The 21,242-nt window shown below is 38.7% G+C and overlaps 1 protein-coding gene across 1 annotated transcript in view; it reads right to left on the bottom strand.

Moving 5' to 3' along the window:
- Positions 1 to 11,259: 11,259 nt before the first annotated feature.
- The window catches only part of LOC139756124 (BBSome complex member BBS2-like), a 48,708-nt gene continuing 38,725 nt past the window's right edge, over positions 11,260 to 21,242 (bottom strand). The window contains exons 14-15 of the mRNA XM_071675221.1: positions 18,606 to 18,754; positions 11,260 to 15,506 (exon numbers count right to left, since the gene is read on the bottom strand). Of these exons, the coding sequence (XP_071531322.1) occupies positions 15,406 to 15,506; positions 18,606 to 18,754 (250 nt within the window). The 3' untranslated portion in view covers positions 11,260 to 15,405. The remainder of the gene's footprint in view (positions 15,507 to 18,605; positions 18,755 to 21,242) is intronic.

Here is a 21,242-nt window from a genome sequence, read left to right as displayed (position 1 = left end):
TTACTCTATTTTCTTTTATGGTATCCATGATGTAATTACTATCTCATGTCACAATTCCTATTGGGTGATCACTCTCTCTTACTGTCTCTATTAAGCAATTACTGTCTCATGTCACAATTAGGTAATCACACTCGTCACTTATTAGGTAATTCCTATACCTTATTGTCTCTATCATACAATTACTGTTTCACGTCATTATTAGGTAGTCACTCTGTCGTCACTATCAGGCATTTGACCTTTGCTTATCATTGTTATAATCAGACCTTCCTATCAGACTATTGCTCTTTATCATCACTACCAGGTCAATGTCCTTTAATGCTATTGAGACAGCTTCTCTGTACTGCAATTATCAGACATTTGTTCTTTGTCATCTCAATCAAGCAATTCCTCTACTGCGTTACTACCATCAGAGAATACTACCACTGAAGAATGTTTGGAAGTCGAGAACATTATCTCGTAGAGCAAAAATGGGTATGTTTGAAGGAATAGTGGTTCCAACAATGTTGTATGGTTGCGAGGCGTGGGCTATGGATAGAGTTGTGTGCAGGAGGGTGGATGTGCTGGAAATGAGATGTTTGAGGACAATATGTGGTGTGAGGTGGTTTGATCGAGTAAGTAATGTAAGGGTAAGAGAGATGTGTGGAAATAAAAAGTGTGGTTGAGAGAGCAGAAGAGGGTGTTTTGAAATGATCTGGTCACATGGAGAATGAGTGAGGAAAGATTGACAAAGAGGATATATGTGTCAGAGGTGGGGGGAACGAGGAGAATTGGGAGACCAAATTTTAGATGGAAAGATGGAGTGAAAAAGATTTTGAGTGATCGGGGCCTGAACATGCAGGAGGGTGAAAGGCGTGCAAGGAATAGAGTGAATTGGAACGATGTGGTATACCGGGGTCGACGTGCTGTCAATGGATTGAACCAGGGCATGTGAAGCGTCTGGGGTAAACCATGGAAAGTTGTGTGGGGCCTGGATGTGGAAAGGGAGCTGTGGTTTCGGTGCATTATTACATGACAGCTAGAGACTGAGTGTGAACGAATGGGGCCTTTGTTGTCTTTTCCTAGCGCTACCTCGCACACATGAGGGGGGAGGGGGTTGTTATTTCATGTGTGGCGAGGTGGCGATGGGAACAAATAAAGGCAGACAGTATGAATTATGTACATGTGTATATATGTATATGTCTGTGTGTGTATATATATGTGTACATTGAGATGTATAGGTATGTATATCTGCGTGTGTGGACGTGTATGTGTATATACATGTGTATGTGGGCGGGTTGGGCCATTCTTTCGTCTGTTTCCTTGAGCTACCTCGCTGACGCGGGAGACAGCGACAAAGCAAAATAATAATAATAATGTTAAGGGGTATTGCTTATAATCATTTCGGGTTTATCCTCCTCGCTTAACTACAACAGATATCAACGGTTGTGTCATGATAACAATTACCCATGTTTCCTAAATTTTGGACAACTAGGATACGCCTTGCGAGCTCGAGAAGCGTTCCCTCGTCAGTTTCAGTAGATACGTTCTTGGGTTTGCGACATGAAATCCGTTTACCTTTTGTGTGTTCTTGTTCTGGCCGTTGTGATCATCCTCGGCAGCGTGTGGTGCTGCCTCGTCGGGGTAAACTATCGACTTCAAGCTGAAATCATCAAGACGTAGAAAGATCTCTTGCAGCTGCGAGATAAGCTGCAACAGCAGAGATCAGTTTCGTCTATGATATACCCGAGATTTCTTTAGAGCCCACCTCCAGAGGGTCTCTTTACCTTCCCCCCACTGGATCCTGACACCATCTCCTCCACCCACATACCGGTATTTGGATCGCAGATCACCACCTTCTACCATCGGCGGGACACAATTGCCGATCTCCGGAGGAGGCAATTTGAACTGAATTCAGAACAAACGCCCAACTTCTTGCCTTTGATCTGTTTGGCGTGGGTAGGTTTCGTCTCCATTATCTGGCAAACTTACAAGTTTTGTCAGCGATTCAGACTGGTTAGAGACTACAGCCCACAACTTCAGCGTAGGTTGGTGACACCTAGAGAATCTCCACAAACCTCAGCCCACGAAAAGCAATCCACAGTACAGATTAGAGATCCCGAAGAAACAGAGAAACAAACGGAATTGAAGTCTGTACGGTTCATGGGAGAGACGCCCCAAGCTACATACCCTAAAGAGGCCTTCAAAACAGATAAGCAAGTGCTGCCACAGGCTACATAGCCTATCGAAGCCACCATAATAAATAAACAAATACATCCATCGCAGTCTGTAGAAAATAAAATCCAGACTACATAGCTTATGCATGATTTACCATCGGTGAATCAAGGGAAACATACTTGTGGATTGAGTCTGGACAAACTTTTGAACAAAACTTACGATTTTGTCCAAACAATGAAGAAACACAAAATTGAGATGTTTGAGGTCAACATAGGCGAAAAAGCTTCACAGCATTCCAGTAACTATTTCCACAAAGAAGAAAAGATGTATAGATTGCCCGACACATTGTTCCCCAAGGGCATATAGGCTTGCTTTGTCAAGTTCGAAGATGAACAACTGTTGATAAAACGATGCATCCAGCTGGTAAACCTAGCCAGGGTGCCAGGGATTCCCCGTGTCCTGGGAGTGTGTCGATCTCCGTTAGGACTTCTAGTGACGAGATATCCTGGCATGACCTTCTGCGACATGATCCATATGAAATTCCCGGATATGACGATGCTTAAGATTCTAAGGAATTTGGCAAGAACTGTTGTGAAGCTCCATCAAGTTGGCTTCGTGCATAACTCTATTGGTTTCCATGACGTCATGTGCGAGCCAAGAGACAACGAAAGACCCTACATCGCATTAGTAGGGCTAGGCCGTATGACCAACTATGGCAGAGGACCACAGTTCTCGGATCCGAGGCGAGCACAATGCTTCGAATGCCAAAGAGAAGCGTGGAAAGAGTGTCGTCCGAAGAATTTCTTTGCTGAAGAGATGAACCACCCACAGACGGATGCTAAGTTAGTCGGGGTGCTGGTGAATGCAGCTTTACGCAGGATGGACAAACCACCAAAAGATTTAAGGCACTGGGTGAAGGACACTCGACGTAAATTCGGCAAGCGAAATGACGTGAGCTTCCTCTTCAAGATCACTGATGAGGTAATACGAAAGAGGACTAATCCTAGTAAAAATCATGCATGCTGTACAATGTTTTGAATCAATTGAAATGTTGACAAAGGCTGAGGCTGCGGGCGAGGGAGGGAGGGGGGTGAAACGACGCTATTTCTAAATCTTTTTTCATTGAATGTTATTCAAGAATCTTATACTTTTATTATATCCAGTATCTTACCTAACGTCGACTTGAGGCTAATTGAGCAATAATTTAAGGCACCTAGTATAAAGAAGTGACATTTTCCAAAATTTAGTCATTTTTTTAATAGAAATTTGTTAAATATTGTGTTTGTGACCGTCAAACACCGTCTCTTCTCAAGACTCTTGAGAAGTTGCCACAGTGACGACGAGAGCCATAGACACAAGCTTATAATGTGCAAGTTGGAGCCGCCTAACGGGACTAGGGCTCCCTATCACCCCCAGGTTGGGAAGGGTAAGTAAGGTTGACCCCTCCCCAGTCACCTGAACTGCCAACTGCACCTACATGTGGGTCAATGTACGACCCTTCACCACTCCGCCAGTGATGGAAAACGGTGAACTCTCTGCCCAACCTGGCCCCACCCAACCTTCATCATCTGGCGTGTCCTCGGAACTCCGCCACTGCTAACATAATCATTCATTGCGTTTGGGTTCGCGGACGTTTACTTAATATCAAATATCCAAGGCAACTTACAGTGCCAGAAATAATGTGGCATGCAGCCTATCGCAAATGCTTAAATATCTAAGGCAATCCACAATAGCAGAAATAATGTAACACAAATGCTAATAATGTGGCCTGCTTCGTAACACAAAATACTCTAATTTTCAATTGCATAGGACTCGTTCTCTGGTACTGGAAGTTCACTTGAGTGTGTAAACACATGGTCTCAGCTGGATTTTTATCAGCTGGACGACAGCCAGGTCTCTAGGCGAGTGTTTGTGGCCAGGCAATGGACACCCTCTCGTTCCCACGTCAGGTCGGTCCGTGCTCGCGTTTCCTACAACAACGCTCAGTCAATCACACCATAAGCACTTCCTCAATATTCAAACATGCTGCTCGTACCACATAAGTCGCCCTCTTTAACTCAGGTAGCTGCATCTCCTCGCCTGCCATAAGTTGCCTTGTTGAAGTCAAATTCATCAGTGTCACTGGCTCACTTCCCTAACAGAGAGCAAGCCATGTATACTGTACAAAGACAACTTTTGTAACAAATCGAGGTGCTAGCTTACCAGGATTTCTTAGTAGATGTTGAATGCTATACCCCCAGGCTGGGTAACTGTCTCCAAGGAGGTAGGGCACTTAACTTACTGACAATGCATTTCGTCTGCACTGCGTGACTTGAAATCTGACTAATTACTTCACTATGTCACTTTGTCACTTTGCCACACTCGACACATGCCACGCGTTATTTTACGTGCTAATTCCTTACATTATTCTTACAATATGTTACTTTGCTCCTTACTAGCTAAACAATATTACAAGAGTACTCATATTTGGTATGAAATACCGAGCTGGAGAAAGTGATGGGAATATACACCATTGTCTTTAAATATGATGAAACATACATCAGCCAGCAATAATGCCCCTAAGAATGGTGGTGAGCAGAAATGTAAAACCTAGGCACCTACCTCTAGTGTATGGACTATAAAGCAATGGAGTACTCAAGTTCGTTTTCTAGAAGCAGTTCATTTCCCGAAGTGTAAAAACAACGAATCTATGGCAATCATCCTATACCTGTATCCTGTTTTAGTGAAGCCTAACCTGGATTACATGACAGTTTTGGTTGCCCAGTTTGCAGAATTGGTATAGATTATCGAGTGTTCAAAGAATAGCAAAACTGATGCGTAATTTTAGAAATCTAAGTGACAGTGAGAGAGCAGTTAAGACTACACAAAAGTGTCTTGACACACGCAGAGTACCAGCCTATCAACAGAGTGAGGAAGTGGATGAGAGGACTAAGGTAAAAAAAAAATAAAGTACGAAGGCAAAATTGAGAAAGTATTAAATATTATTATGTGCGATAGGAAGGAATTCTTACTGTTTGGGGGGGATGACTTAGATCATGACAGTCCCGCCGCCACAGACGGGGCCGAGTCTGCACGCCAAGCCGCCAATTTGTAAGGCCAGTACCTCACACTTGATGCACCAGAAGAGGATGTTACACTCAATATCTTTACCATTTCTTCACCAGGTCAAATGAGATGAAAGGGGGGGGGGGATGAATGTATCACTTAATTTTCGGAAATGTTACAAATGAGGTTTCTGTTACTCTTGTCTTTTTTCTGTTACTCGTCTTAATGTCACAATGAACCCTCCCTCGGGGCGGTTCATTCAACTGATGCACTTCACTACAAATTCAGGCATCACACAAGTGTCAGTGTTGCCTTCTATTTCACTCTTTCTCATGTGTATTATCACCTGCAACAGCAAAGCAACACACACAAGCAGTACAGTGCAACATGGGGTCGTCCCTCAAGCAGGAGAGGCCTGGGTAGACCTATGGGGGGCTGGGCTGGACGCAACCCGCTTCACCATTTCACACTAATGACTTTAAATATGAGTCGTCCGTTTACACCAACTTTATGATATTATTTTTCTTGAAATAAACAAAAAACCATATGCCTGTCTTAAGACTCGCCTTTAAACAAACCTCGTGAATATTTAATTTGTGGATTTATGATACGAACGTAAACGTGAAGTGAATATATTTGTTTCTTATTTAATGAAAATCATACTTCTATGTTTGACCAAAATATAAAATGAAATGAGGAAGAGATACAAAATAAAATTAGATTCGCTTCAGATGCAAATTTACATTTTAGAAGGTAAAAAAAATCCATTTTTTTTTTTTTTAGTGAACTCATTTTGATTTAGGAGGACAATCGACCACGTGAGACAGTCGTTATCCTGAGTGACAGAGTGGAATTATTTTCTTTACCCTTGAATATGGGAGTTTGAGAACAGGTAGTTACCGTCATGACGTCAATCAAGCACCAGACAGTAATGATGTATGGTAGACAGTGATGATGCATGACATGAAATGGTGTTAAGAAGCGTGTATAGTGAGCATGATGGAACAATGGCAGTGGTAAAGAGAATTCGCGAACATTTTTTTATGCAAATTTTTTGCAACAATCAAACAATATGGGGGTGTTGCACCGTTTATGGTAACAGGAACAGCTTTGTGTGAATATGATACATGGAGTGAGTGATGTAAAATAGGATTAAACTATTGGAATAATTCGTGAGAGCAATATGATGATTTGGGAAGTATGTGATGAAAACATGGCAACAAACTGTTGAATGGGGTAAAAACCTCCCACTAAAGTGTATGATTATTTAGTGAATAATAACCAAGTGGAAATTTTGGTATAAATAGTATTTTGTGGACTAAATAGTGAGAAAATATTACTGTGTCATGATTACTGATGTGTGTAAATACGTTAACATTGATTACAGTGATTAGTGAACAGTATCCAGGATCGTGATGTAAGTGATAATGATAAATGAAGTGCAGTAGAGTGTGATTACTTAAAAATAAGTGTAAAAAAAGTCATAAATTTCTTGAAACTCTCGTGGCTGTTGGCTGGGCAAGCTACCACACCTGATGAACGGAGGAAGGTACGTAACATTAATACTTCTTTCTTATTTACTGCTTATATTTCAACTAATTATGATCTATATTTCAAAAGCAGTTATTAAGCGCTCGTTGATATTAATCAGAAGTTGTTTTTCAAACGGTTTGACGACAATGGTTCCCTGATTTTGTCATTTCAAATACTATTTGGCGAGTGTGTACTTTCAGCCGGTCTTCATGGTGGAAGTTGATCACTGTTTGAGATGGCTTCACTTTATGTTGAACGTTTGCTTATATGTTGAACACAGGTTGACATTTATGTTGTAGTTTGGTAAAACTTTCGGGCATAGACTTAGGAAGCGGGATTTTGGTTTGTTAAAAATCACAAGTAGTGATTTAACGTCAAAAATGGAGGTCAGAATCGTTTAAAAAACTACCTAAAACAATTTCAACCAAACTAAACCTTACCCAGAATTCGCTGGATGTACGAAAAGGTCATATTTCACTTAAATATATGTAATTTTATAATGTTTGGCGGTTATGTTACAACCGATTAGATGTAAGTGTAATTAGAAACTCCAGGAAGATGACTGGCCATGGTGAGGCTGCTAATGCTGTTCCAGTCCAAATATTTTTAGTTTAACGTAACAAAAGAGGCGTACATGACAAGTCACAGGGGTACCTAGTGACAGCACTAAACCGTTCCTCTATCAAGGAATAAAGTATTGAAATTGAAATCATGACAGGCAACGGCCATTCGCCGAAGTACCCATTTAACCAGGGATAGTTCGACTGGTGGTGTTTGGATGCCATTGTAGAGTTTGTTTCAACAAAGCTCGTTCAGGCGATGTATGTTTAGATTTGATCAGAGATACGTCATTGATTAAATGGTAAAGATTTAATAAGATATGTAATTTGTAGCTCCCAGTTTCTTCGTCGCCATAGAATTACAAATAAAGTACAAAAAAAAAATAGATGTAGTAAGTATCGCTCCCGTAAGTTCCATTGTCAGCTTCGTGAATATGTACTGTTCACTGGGAGTTTGCAGTGGGATTGGTGGGTATCTGAGATATAGAAAGTTAGATCTTTGTGTTAAGAGAAGTGGGGCAGAGCGGCCAACTGTTTGATGGTGTGAAAGCTTCTACACAAGAACTAATGTATGAATAAGAGTGGATGGAGAGCTGAGCGAGTTCCGGTATACAAGTGGGTGTTAGGCAGGACTGTGTGATGTCACAGTGGCTTTTCAACATATATATGGGGGAGTGATAAGAGATGAAAGCAAAACTAGGGAACAAGAGGTGAAGAGATGGAGCGTGATGGTGAGGAATGGTGGTTAAGAGATAAGCCTGCTTGCGGATGATAACTGTTGTTTGCTGAGAGTGAAAAAGAGTTGCAGAACTTTGCTAGTGTGTTTTGTGATGTATGTAAGCGTTGGCAGTTGAAGGTAAATGTGAGTAGAAGTAATGCAATGATGTTTGTAGGGAAACGTAACGATTTCGCAAAGCCCCACAGAAAGAGAAGAAAGTTTACTAAAACTGTTACAGACAAGGGAGTAGAAAGACTAGAAGAGGTGACACACTCTAACTATTTGAGAGCTAGCAATCTTGCAGAAGTTGGTGGTATTGAATGATAGATAAGGGAGATAGCAGTACAGGGTTAGATGAGTCATTGGGTCCCTTAGTAGAATAATGAAGGGCAGAGGTGTAAGTATGGAAGTTATGAAAGGAGTAAGGGACAGCATTGTCCTCATGACCTATGCAGCTAGAACATGCTCATGGAAAGAGTCAGAGAGGTCAAGAACCCAGACTGAGGAAATGAGAGGAGCATGTGGCATGATTCGATGGAATGAGGAAAGAAATAATGTGGTGTATGAGAGATCAGGTATGTTACAGAATGCAAAGAATTTTTTTTTTAGAAGAGTGAAATGTAATGCGGCAGTTTCAGCATGTGGAGAGAATGCAAGATGGAGAGTGTACAAGGAAAGTGAATGATAGTACAATTAAAGGTGTTGGTGTGTGACCTGTGACATGGGGAAATAGAGTGGAAGAGTACTGGAGGGAGAGAAATGGTTGAAAAATGCTTAGAATGGTGTATGCATAGGAGGCATTTAAGGACAGGGATAAGATGAGACTCTTACCGTGGCTGTAATGATAATTATTTCATTTTATACGAAAATTATATGATCATTAGCCATCCCTTGATGGAACCTCCCAGAGAGAACAGGCATCAGAGACATAGATTGATATGATAGATAGCATGTGTCTTGACATTCTTGTGACACCATTTCTAATTTCTTACTGAAACTGAGATAAGTAATATCATCACCATCCACTTCATCCAGTGCTTCACAGAAAAATGAAAGTAAATCTATGAAACATGAATTTCCTCTTGTGGGGACATGTTGTGAGTCCTTTGCTAAATCATTTTTCAAGGTTAAATTGAGCTGTTTTGGCAATTATTGCTTTTAGCGGCTTGCTGTGGAAGAGGTCAAATAGTAATGTGAAACGTAGCTTGTCCCTTTTCCTGGACGTTGGCACAACATTAACAAGCTTCCACAGCACTGGTTCATCACCTGAACTTATGGAGGGACTTCTGTCTTAACAGTGATAGCATCCTTTGATAACACTAAGTTCATCTAATACATCTAAATACAGCGTCTAATAAAATGTTTGGCTATAAAAAAAAGTAATATATCTAACTCTCAAAGCCAACATTGAGCGGTAAAGGCAGTGAGAAAGTGGGTCAGCAGCAAAATACCAAACAAACATACAGTTGATTCAAGTTATTTATTACCACAGCCACAGAGAACATAGAACTAGAGTTGTTGAGATGAAACTGCTTTACTTCAACCAGAGCAGAAATGAAACGAATAGCTGTTCTGATTTATACCTTTTTTAACAGCTGCTCTACTCAGAATTGATATATATATATATATATATATATACATATATATATATATATATATATATATATATATTTTTTTTTTTTTTTTTTTTTTATACTTTGTCGCTGTCTCCCGCGTTTGCGAGGTAGCGCAAGGAAACAGACGAAAGAAATGGCCCCCCCCCCATACACATGTACATACACACGTCCACACACGCAAATATACATACCTACACAGCTTTCCATGGTTTACCCCAGACGCTTCACATGCCTTGATTCACTCCACTGACAGCACGTCAACCCCTGTATACCACATCGCTCCAATTCACTCTATTCCTTGCCCTCCTTACACCCTCCTGCATGTTCAGGCCCCGATCACACAAAATCTTTTTCACTCCATCTTTCCACCTCCAATTTGGTCTCCCTCTTCTCCTCGTTCCCTCCACCTCCGACACATATATCCTCTTGGTCAATCTTTCCTCACTCATTCTCTCCATGTGCCCAAACCATTTCAAAACACCCTCTTCTGCTCTCTCAACCACGCTCTTTTTATTTCCACACATCTCTCTTACCCTTACGTTACTTACTCGATCAAACCACCTCACACCACACATTGTCCTCAAACATCTCATTTCCAGCACATCCATCCTCCTGCGCACAACTCTATCCATAGCCCACGCCTCGCAACCATACAACATTGTTGGAACCACTATTCCTTCAAACATACCCATTTTTGCTTTCCGAGATAATGTTCTCGACTTCCACACATTTTTCAAGGCTCCCAAAATTTTCGCCCCCTCCCCCACCCTATGATCCACTTCCGCTTCCATGGTTCCATCCGCTGACAGATCCACTCCCAGATATCTAAAACACTTCACTTCCTCCAGTTTTTCTCCATTCAAACTCACCTCCCAATTGACTTGACCCTCAACCCTACTGTACCTAATAACCTTGCTCTTATTCACATTTACTCTTAACTTTCTTCTTCCACACACTTTACCAAACTCAGTCACCAGCTTCTGCAGTTTCTCACATGAATCAGCCACCAGCGCTGTATCATCAGCGAACAACAACTGACTCACTTCCCAAGCTCTCTCATCCCCAACAGACTTCATACTTGCCCCTCTTTCCAGGACTCTTGCATTTACCTCCCTAACAACCCCATCCATAAACAAATTAAACAACCATGGAGACATATATATATATATATATATATATATATATTCCATGTGTGGCGAGGTGGCGATGGGAATGAATAAAGACAGACAGGGTGAATTGTGTGCATGGGTATATATGTATGTGTCTGTGTGTGTATATATATGTGTACATTGAGATGTATAGGTATGTATATTTGCGTGTGTGGACGTGTATGTATATACATATATACATATAATATATATATTATCCCTGGGGATAGGGGATTAAGAATACTTCCCACGTATTCCCTGCGTGTCGTAGAAGGCGACTAAAAGGGGAGGGAGCGGGGGGCTGGAAATCCTCCCCTCTCGTTTTTTTTTTTTTTTTTTTTTTTTTTTTTTTTTTTTTTTCCAAAAGAAGGAACAGAGGGGGCCAGTTGAGGATATTCCAAAAAAGGCCCAGTCCTCTGTTCTTAGCGCTACCTCGCTAACGCGGGAAATGGCGAATAGTTTAAAAGAAAGAAAAGAAAATATATATATATATATATATATATATATATTCTTTCTTTCATACTATTCGCCATTTCCCGCATTAGCGAGGTTGCGTTAAGAACAAAGGACTGGACCTTTGAGGGAATATCCTCAAAGGGCCCCCTTCTCTGTCCCTTCTTTTGGAAAATTAAAAAAAACGAGAGGGGAGGATTTCCAGCCCCCCGCTCCCTTCCCTTTTAGTCGCCTTCTACGACATGCAGGGAATACGTGGGAAGTATTCTTTCTCCCCTATCCCCAGGGATATATATATATATATATATATATATATATATATATATATATATATATATATTAAAAAAATCAGTAAAATAAGTTTTGTGTGTAGAGGGATATTTCATGCTAAGTTATAAATGCTTGAGCAATTTCCTAAACATCACATGGTGTACTTATAGTATAAAAGCTTCAGTAAAGATGTATTGTACTGAATTATGAAAGTTTTAGATGTTAGGATGATATTCCTCTTGCAGTGGTTTTAAGTGATATCCTTCTTCCTTGGCTTCTTTGTTCTGTGACTGACATATCCGTGTAATATTCCATCATCAGTTGCTAAACCTAGCCAACTCAGCATTACTCAGTCCATTCTGTCTAGGTTTGTTAAAGCAATCTAATCTAAGTTTACATAACATTCCCAAATCCAATGTAAGCTGTACTTTCTAATTAAGGTACTCTAGATGAACTGACCTGAGCTAATGTTAGCTTACATATGCTTTGGAAACACAGCTAACATAGGATTAGCAAACTTAGCCACACCTAACTCTAGCTGACCTAACTTACTATTACAGTACATTCTGCACTAGCTGTACACTAGCGCTCACAGACACAAGCAGGAAGCTGATAGTTGTAGAGATATACATAACAACATACACCTTACAGTAATGTGAAAGACAGTCATGTAATTTCATAATTTCATTATCAAAATGGGTGTTTAACCCCTTCCATTTACAGGTTGGTTTATTTGTGCATTTTCTCCAGCCTAAGGTTTTTCAAAAAAAATTAAGAAAATTAACAAAATGAATATTATCTCATAAACTGATTTATGATGATGTAAAATTAAATAGATTTTCAAAAGACAAACTTAACTTTGTGTGACAGCTGTCAAAAAGCTTCCTAAATTTAAGTATGGTAGCGTGTGAGCTTGGTGTGATCCTCTTCCGCTACCAAGCTGTTGTCAAAGGGCCCAAATAATATCTTTATATTCCTCTGTATCACAGCCTTCTATCAAGAGTATATCTTATTTCTTCCCATGGCACTATTTGTTTGTGTTTGAGGCTACTAACGCATGGGTGTCACTCTTTTAGTTGTCAGTTGCTTGCTTTGATAAGATCATTTCACTGTGGAGTTTTAACAGTATATACATGTGTATGTCGATGGGTTGAGCCATTCTTTCGTCTGTTTCCTTGCACTACCTCACTAATGCAGGCGACAGTGACTAAGTATAATAAAATAAAATAATCTGTTAGTTAATTATTACTGCTGGTTGTATATAGTGTCATTGCTCGAAGAGATTTAAAATTATGTAAGAAACATCAGCACATATCTTTAATGTAGGACTCTGGTTCCAAGTGCATCAAAGGTTAACATTAAAAGTTTCTGTAATATTGTACAGTAAAAAGGTACAACAAAGAGAAATAAATAAGCTGATTATCTTGCATGATGATGTTCACATTTTTGGAGAGGAGATGAAGGTATTACTTGATTTTAGCAGTAGGTGGAACTGGTAAGGAAGATGCCAGAACATTACTGAGGAGGTAAACTATGATTTACTTGGTAAATCTGTGCAATCCTCCAAGTTTATCCCAAGACATCCCAGCCTCTGCAAGCAGTTGTATTTTGGAACCTTGCAAGTTATCGATATGCACACAACATGTAGCAATTACTGTACCCTTTAAATGTACACACCTAGTGAGTTCTTTCCATTTAAGGCACTTGTGTAGAAATGAGGAAATAATGCAAGGAAACTCTAAAACTATCCTGGTCGATGGCAAGAGCATGAATAACCAAACTTGATATAAGGGTTTGCAAAATATGTGTGAAGTATTCTCTTGATAGGCAGGTCCTCTAACTTTTACTGGATACTCTCTGGCTTATGAAGATATGGGGACAGTTGAAATGTCTTGATAGTTGATATGCTGATAGTTGACACTTACTTAGATTTAAATGGCACTCCTAACTTTATAAAGCCCAATCTTTTCTAATTTCACTTAAACTGATCACACCTAAACTAACCCATCCCAAATGAAAATACTCTATCTATATTTAACCTAGATTTATGTTATTAAGTTTGAATACAGCTAACATCTCACTCATAAACTGAAAACTAAGAAACTAGGCAAGGCAGAAGACCCAGGAAGCCTCACTGTTTCTCCTTAGAGTCTTAAGAATGCTTAAGGTCTCAAGGGCCTGTTTAAAATATACAAAATATATTATTTCTTTATAACCTATTTGGTTATTGGAAAACTACATATTTTTCAATATACCTTAAACTGTCACTTTGATATTTGCAGGAAAAGGTATTTCATGTACTATTCTGTTCTTTTTATATTAGGTATCCATTACCTTCCAAAACAGGTTATTACTATCTATCAGGGGTCTCACTCTTAAATTTCTTAGTGCAATGCCTCCTCTTGTAGAGAATTATTCTTCCAGCGCCTTGTAACAGTTAATCTCTTTAGTTTCATATTTGATCAGGATCAGACTTACCTCCTCCTGTTCTCAATGTATTTTTCATTGATTTCTAGGGTGAATATCTTCAGTATTCTTTTGTTCTGCTCAGGAACAAAAGTATATTCTGTAAGTCTTATGCTATTCATTTCTAGCAAATATTCAACCTGTTTTCACATATGCACTATGTTGATATTTTCACTAACAGGAAGTCTTGCGATATTTCTCCGTAAACATATGAAGGTGTCATGAACGACTAGCTTTGCTAAAGTATGTGTGTGAAAACTAACTATCATATTTCGAGCTTCTTTGTTTATGTAGGATTTCTTTCGCTGACTTTCTAATCACTCTTAAAGTTGGTTGGTTATCTGCTGTCTTTGCAGCGGCCCCAGGAGAATAAAATGGGTAATCTGCAATACTGGCAGTTACAGTAATTCATTCATCAACAAAATAATATAGCAAAATATATAAGAATTTCATTCCACTAGTTCATGTTTTATGCATTTACTACCCTTCTCAAGCTTTTTCTTTGCCATTAGGTAGCAGTCATGCTGATATTACAGACAGAAAGGGAAACAAAATGAGGAATAGAAATGCTTTCTTCCCAGTGGATGTCCTTGTACTACAAACAATAGAATCTCCCCTCTCTCTCTCTCTTCTTGTCTTTAAAAGGTCCTCCAACATTAATGGATGGCACTACCGAGCTGAGCTACAGACAGTGCCCAAAAATCAGCATGTGCACATAAATCAAGGTAGAAACTACAAAAGTTAATTATATATTTGTCTTTTATGTGGTTTAGTAAGTTAATGAAAACAATCTTGCTAACTAATCACTCACATAGCAGAAAATTTTTCTTTAAACTCGGATTTTATACTAACTTTTACTAAAAAATGGACAATTTCCGTAAGTCAAACAAATGTAAAGGGTCTTATTCTACCTTGTCACTTGTAGAAACTGGACAATTTCTGTCAGTCAAACAAGTGGAAAAGGTCCTTACTCTACCTCGTCACTCTATCATTTACTTCCTTTCACAGTTCTCTCGAACTCTACACTTCAATCCAACTTCATATCATGAACACATTAAATGTAGCTGCAATCTTATAAAAAAAAACCCTGCAATCAGTAGTGTATTTGTACAATATATCACTGAAAGCAGATGCCTAGATATGTATCATTTACACAATATTTCATATCCATTACAGATGCTTAATTTCTTTGCAAAGGAATACTTCAGAACATAAAATTTCATACAATTTTGTTAAGTTCAGGAACTGGGCATTATTCTCAGTGAAGAAATATTTGTTTAAGCTTTAACCTGTTGTAATTTATACACATGTAAATCATTCTACTACCTTTGTCCACACAGGACTTAATACCTGTTCACTAAGAAGAAATCTTTTCCTGATTGTGTGAAATACAATTGATTAGTCACAAATATATGAAATATATGATTACTACATTACCTTTTCTATGCACTGCCAGTGCGAATTATTTTGGTAAGAGCATTTACATTGTTGTTCTTAATTGCTTGTCGACAGGAACTTATAACCGTTGTCTTGGACTTGCCAGCTGTTGAGGAAGAATAGAAATATGTATATATGTAACATCATCTGAAGACTAATATTTTTCATGCCAATTTTCAGAAGTTATTATGCAATCATGGTAACAAAAGTTTATTTTTGCCGATGAAAGATTCATATACACTATATGACAGCAGTGAGATGTAGGGGACCTCAGCAATGGACAAAAATTAATCATTCCTGTCTGTAAATCCAAACTGAAAAACAAGGGTGACCAACACACTGACTCCAAATAAATGATTACCAGTTGGTATCCAGTTACATGCCATGAGAACTACTGCAACAGTACAACTACTATGTTGCAAGACCATCATTTGAAGCTTTTATTTCATACTATTTCTAAATGGCATTTCCACAATTTAAATGAGCATGAAGGATAACTGGAGAGATAATGTATTTCCAACGGCCACTTCTGTTGGACAAAGTAGGCATTAGTCTCTAAACATTCCTCTTTGCCAAGATGCACTGACTTCATGATACAAATTCTTTTCATATTTCATACCCTTTGTCCCTGGGGATTGAGTAGAAAGAATACTGCCCAAGTATCTCAAATGCTACATGCGACTAAGAGGGGTGGGAGTAGGGAACTGAGTAGGGAGGAGAATTTTCCCTCTAAAAGCTCTGTTTTGGGAAAAAGCAAAAACATAAGAACAAAGAAACTGTATAAACATTACTTTTGGACAGATACTAAAGGATATATAAGGATACGTTTAAAGGTGACAGTATTATGGCTATAAACACGGTATAAACATTACTTTTAGACAGATACTAAAGGATATGTTTGAAGGTTACAATATTTTGGCTATAAACAGGTGCAAATGACCTTGTACTAGTTCTTCTTTAGCAATTATGTAAACAAAGCTTCCTATGTTACTAAGTCCATAGATAAGAGGACAACTCTCCCAAAGTAAAAATACAAATACAAATGCATACCTTCTGTTCTCTTTTTATGGGGTTGGAAAAGTCTCAATTCCATGAAGTTTTCCTGAGCTTCACAGATAAGCTCAAGGTATAAACTTTACCTAAGTGGCAAATCAGCCGATATTGGGTTGAACGTCACTGACTTTATATTATATGGATGCAAGCCATGGCCTACCAAGAAGAATGGACATGTTGGAAATGAAATGTGTGAGGATTGATGTGGTGTAAGGTGGTTAGATGAAGTTAGTAATTAAAGAATAAGAGAGAGGTGTGGTAATATGAAGAGTGTATTTGAGAGAGAGGAAGAGGGTGTGCTGAAATGGTTTGGAGATATGGAAAGAATGATTGATGAGAAGTTGACAAAGAGGATATATGTGTCAAAAATGATAGGAAAAAGAGAAAGAGGATACCAAACTAGAGATGAAAGGATGGAGTGCATTGGAATGGTGTGGTATATACAGGGTGACATGCAGTTATTGGCATAAGAAGCAGCTGGGGGAAACCTAAGAGGAAAATTCTGTGGGGCCTGGTTGTAGAAAGGGGGCATGTGGTTTTAATGGATGTGAATGAATGCAGCCTTCCTTCATCTAGCATTACCTTGTTAATGCTGGAAACATGGGATCTTAAAAAAAAAGGCAAATAACATGAATTTCTTAAGAAAGGGGGGACTATGTTGTTGATGATTGGTTAGGAATTTCATTGTATAAATGGATCATAGTCAGGTGCCTGAGAATTGGAAGAATGCATGTATAGTGCCATTGTTTAAATGCAAGGGGAGCAAAGGTGCGAGTTTCAACTCTGAGGTATATGTTTGTTGGGTGTACCTGGTAAGTTGTGTGGGGAAAGTGATGATTTAGAGGGCAAAGGCTTATGCAGAGCATCAGACTGTGGAGGGACATTGTGGTTTCAGGTGTGGTAAAGGATGTTTGGAACTGGAGTTTCCTTTTAACGAATGTGTGAGAAATAGATAATACATATTTAATTGCCTTCTATGACATGCAGGAAATAGGAGGGCAGTATTCTTTCTTCCCTGTCCCCAGGGACATATATATTTTTTCATACATGTTCGCCATTTCCCATGTGAGCAAGGTATCATCAAGAACTGGTAACATAGCGTAAGAGGGAAAAATTGTTACCTTGCTCCTTGCTCTGTTCTTTCTTTTGAAAAGTAATGTGTGAAGGGAGAATTTCCAGCCACCTGCTTCTGCCCCTTTAGGCCTACCATGACATTCATCCCCAGGACTATTTATGTTATATATTTATATTTTAACACAACTCACATTCATAACAATGAGCACACTATAAATGGATAAAAAGGTCAGAATGCCAGATCTAATTAAAGGGATTTTGAGCAGCCTGGTTGTGGTGTCTCATATTATTATTGCTTATGCATTATAATACATAACACTCACTTATACAGTACATTTTGATGTTATAACTTTCAAAAATTACATGAATAAAAGTGAAAATTGAAAAAAAAAAAGAGAAAAGAGGAAATAAGTGAATCACCAAATGGGTGGTGCCTGTCAGGTTACTGAGTTATTGCTTATTTGTGGTGTCTGTCATCCAATGCATGGGGGCAGCTGTGGACTATATTTTATAAGAAGAAATCTTTTGTATTAAAACTTTATTCTTAATATGTGGCCAAAGTGTTAAGACTGGGTTGGAAGGGTGGTTTCTTTAGTGCTTATCAGATTATTTCAGAATGTATATATTCTGTCAAAAGTTGTTTGTTGTGGGAAGGAGGACCTGTGTGTATAGGCTGATGAACTTCTGTTGTGGGAAGGAGGACCTGTGTGTATAGGCTGATGAAATGTGAGATAGGTAAGTTAGTTATGGAGTGATTTTGATGAGGGCCTAGTGTAGTTGCAAAGAAATGAGTGCCAAGGATACTAAGGAGGTATTGTATTGACTATTTTTGTTTCATTGTGCAGGTGCTGAATGTCTGTGGATGGTAAATACCCAATGACTGTTTTGAGTGCTCTGCTTTGCTATGTATGCTTTTGACAATTTGAACGATTATTGATCATAAAAAACTTTATTACTTCTAGTATCAAATATCAAATGAAATATAAAAGTTACCATACTGTAGAAACTATATGGAAGATCCTGTCATCATGATTCCTGATGATCTTTTATATAATGAAACATTCTGTCATCTACTCACCTCGGAGTCTTCCAGCTTTCTGTATTGTTTGGTTGACCTGCTTAAGACAGTTGAGAAGTTCTTGGTGATTATTACATCGGATCTTGTACCCACTGATAAGGTCCTTGTTAAGATTGTATAACTCACCATACCACTGACGCATGCATTGCCTGTTAGAGGCAAGGTGTATCAAACACATGTTTGTCCAAAAATAATGTAATGAATGCACATATCAAAGTTTCATAACTTCCTTAATTATGTCAAAGATCTTAAATGAAAGGCAGCTAAATATAAACAAATATAGGCCAGCAAAACTGAAACTTATTTATCCAAAATAATGATATTTCCTATACTATGCAAACCATATTAATACTTTCATTTGAAGTATTTTTTGTAACCAAGCATACTGTTCTTCAAAAAGGAAGGAGCTCCAGGTTTTCCTACTCATTAGACAGAACTACTCTTATAACCATGAACAATGACTTGGATAATGTAAATAATGACTATAAGAAAAGCTAAACTCCATCTTTCTCTAAAAATGGCTCTTGATTCATAACACAATACAACACCGTATAAGAAATGGAGAAATTAAATCATTGTATAAATAATTGGCAGCTATAATCTCTTTATAATTGGGAATGTGTAAAGAAAGATACACACGTAAAGGAAAAATCTAACCAGCTCTTCCTATTTAAAAAGTGGAAGCTTAATTCAGCTACTTAATAAAAGATTCCTGTAAATAACAATCTCAAATTTAAAATGACAAGCAACTGTCATCCAAAGAATATTTTTTCATTCTTTTATTTCATACTTGTTCGCTGTTTCCTACATTAGTGAGATAGTGCCAGGAACAGAGGAAGAAAGGCCTCATTCATCCATTCATATCAATTCTCTAGCTGCCATGTGCAAAACACTGAAACCACAGCCCCCTATCCACAACCAGGCCCCATTGCCCTTTCCATGGTTTCCCCGGGCTACTTCATATACCCTGGATCAGTCCAATGACAGCACATTGCTCCTTGTATATCACATTCCTCCAATTCACTCAATCCCCTATATGCCTTTCACCCTCCAGCACGTTCAAGCCCCAAGCACTCAAATCTTATTCACTCCATCCTTCTATGTCCAGTTTGGTTCACCCCTTCTCCTTGTTCCCTCTACTTCTGGCTCATGTATCCTCTCAATCAACTGCTTCTCACTCATTCTCTCCTGCCCAAACTATTTCAGCATATCCTCTTCATCTCACTCAACCATACTCCTCATATTCCCACACCTCTCTCTTACCTCATCATTTCTTACTCCATGAACTCTCAATACACCATTAACTGTCATGCAACATTTCATTTCCAGTGCGTTCACTATCTTTAGTACATTCTTATCTGTAGCCCATGTCTTGTATCTGTACAACACGATCAGGACTATTGTACCTTCAAACACATCCATATTTGCCTTCTCAGATAGAGATCTTTCTCTCCATACAGTCCTCAATGCTCCCAGAACCTTTACCCTCTTACCCAACCTGACTTAACGCAGCTTCCATCATTCCATTCGCTGCCATGTCCACTCCCAAGAGTCAAACTCTTTTCTTCCTCCAAGTTTTATCCATTCATACCCACACCACAACTAACCTGTTTCTTTGTTCTGCTAAACCTAATAATCTAGCTTTTATTCTCATATGAATTTTCAGCTTCCTTCTTTTACACTCCCAAACTCAAACACCAACTTCTTCAGTTTCTCACTCGAATCCTCCAACAGCACCATGTCATCAGCAAACAGCTGACACCTCCTAGGCCTCTCCACCCCTGACAGAGTGTATACCTGCCCCTATCTTCAAGACGTCTGCATTTACCTCATCACATATATAAAGACTTTCAAACATCCATGAGCAAAGAATAATCCTTTCTTTTTAAAGACACAATGCTGCACATTCTCAGCAGAACATAATGTGACCTCCATTAAATTTCTAAACAAAGCTTTTAACAATGCACTTGCCTTTGGCAACAAATGCTGTATAAGTTGCAGAAGCTTCTAAGAAATAGGGTATTTCCCAACTGACTGAACTGGCATGAAAAGGTTAATTCAAGGAACAAACAAATCTTACTGAAGGACACATCCGGCAAGGATATAACTCTGCAAAGTGTGTCTGGATTCTAATGTCTTCATACCTTGTTTAATAAAAAAGCATTAATGCCAAGTATCACTTACTGTGCTTATGTTACAAACTGCCAACAAATATACTGATTCCTGAATGAAAATTTGAACGTTCTTATTCAGAGACAAGAATTATCAGGAAAACTTCTAAGTAAAGATACATTATTATTATTAGTTCTAAAAGGTATATATAATTCTATATCGTATTTCATAACCTTATTGTAGGTCTGGATATATACTAGATGTACCATCCAGCTATGAATGAAAGATGGCAAAAAATTTATAACAAGATAAGGAAATGGAAGAAAGCTTACTACACTTGTTATCCACTGCAAGTCTTAGATGGTGACTAAGTGGGGCAGGAGGAGAGGGCTAGAAACTCTTCTCTCCTGTATTATAACTAAAAATAGAAAAGGGAACAGAGGGAAATAAGGTTAGGATTATTCCTCAAAGACTCATTCTGTTCAAAGCAATACCCCACTAAGGCAGGAAAAGGCAAGCAGGTAA

Source organism: Panulirus ornatus, chromosome 20, assembly GCF_036320965.1.
Source record: "Panulirus ornatus isolate Po-2019 chromosome 20, ASM3632096v1, whole genome shotgun sequence".
Classification (NCBI taxonomy): domain Eukaryota; kingdom Metazoa; phylum Arthropoda; class Malacostraca; order Decapoda; family Palinuridae; genus Panulirus; species Panulirus ornatus.
Note: the sequence above shows the minus strand (reverse complement) of the source record. Positions and strands in the feature narration are given on the sequence as shown.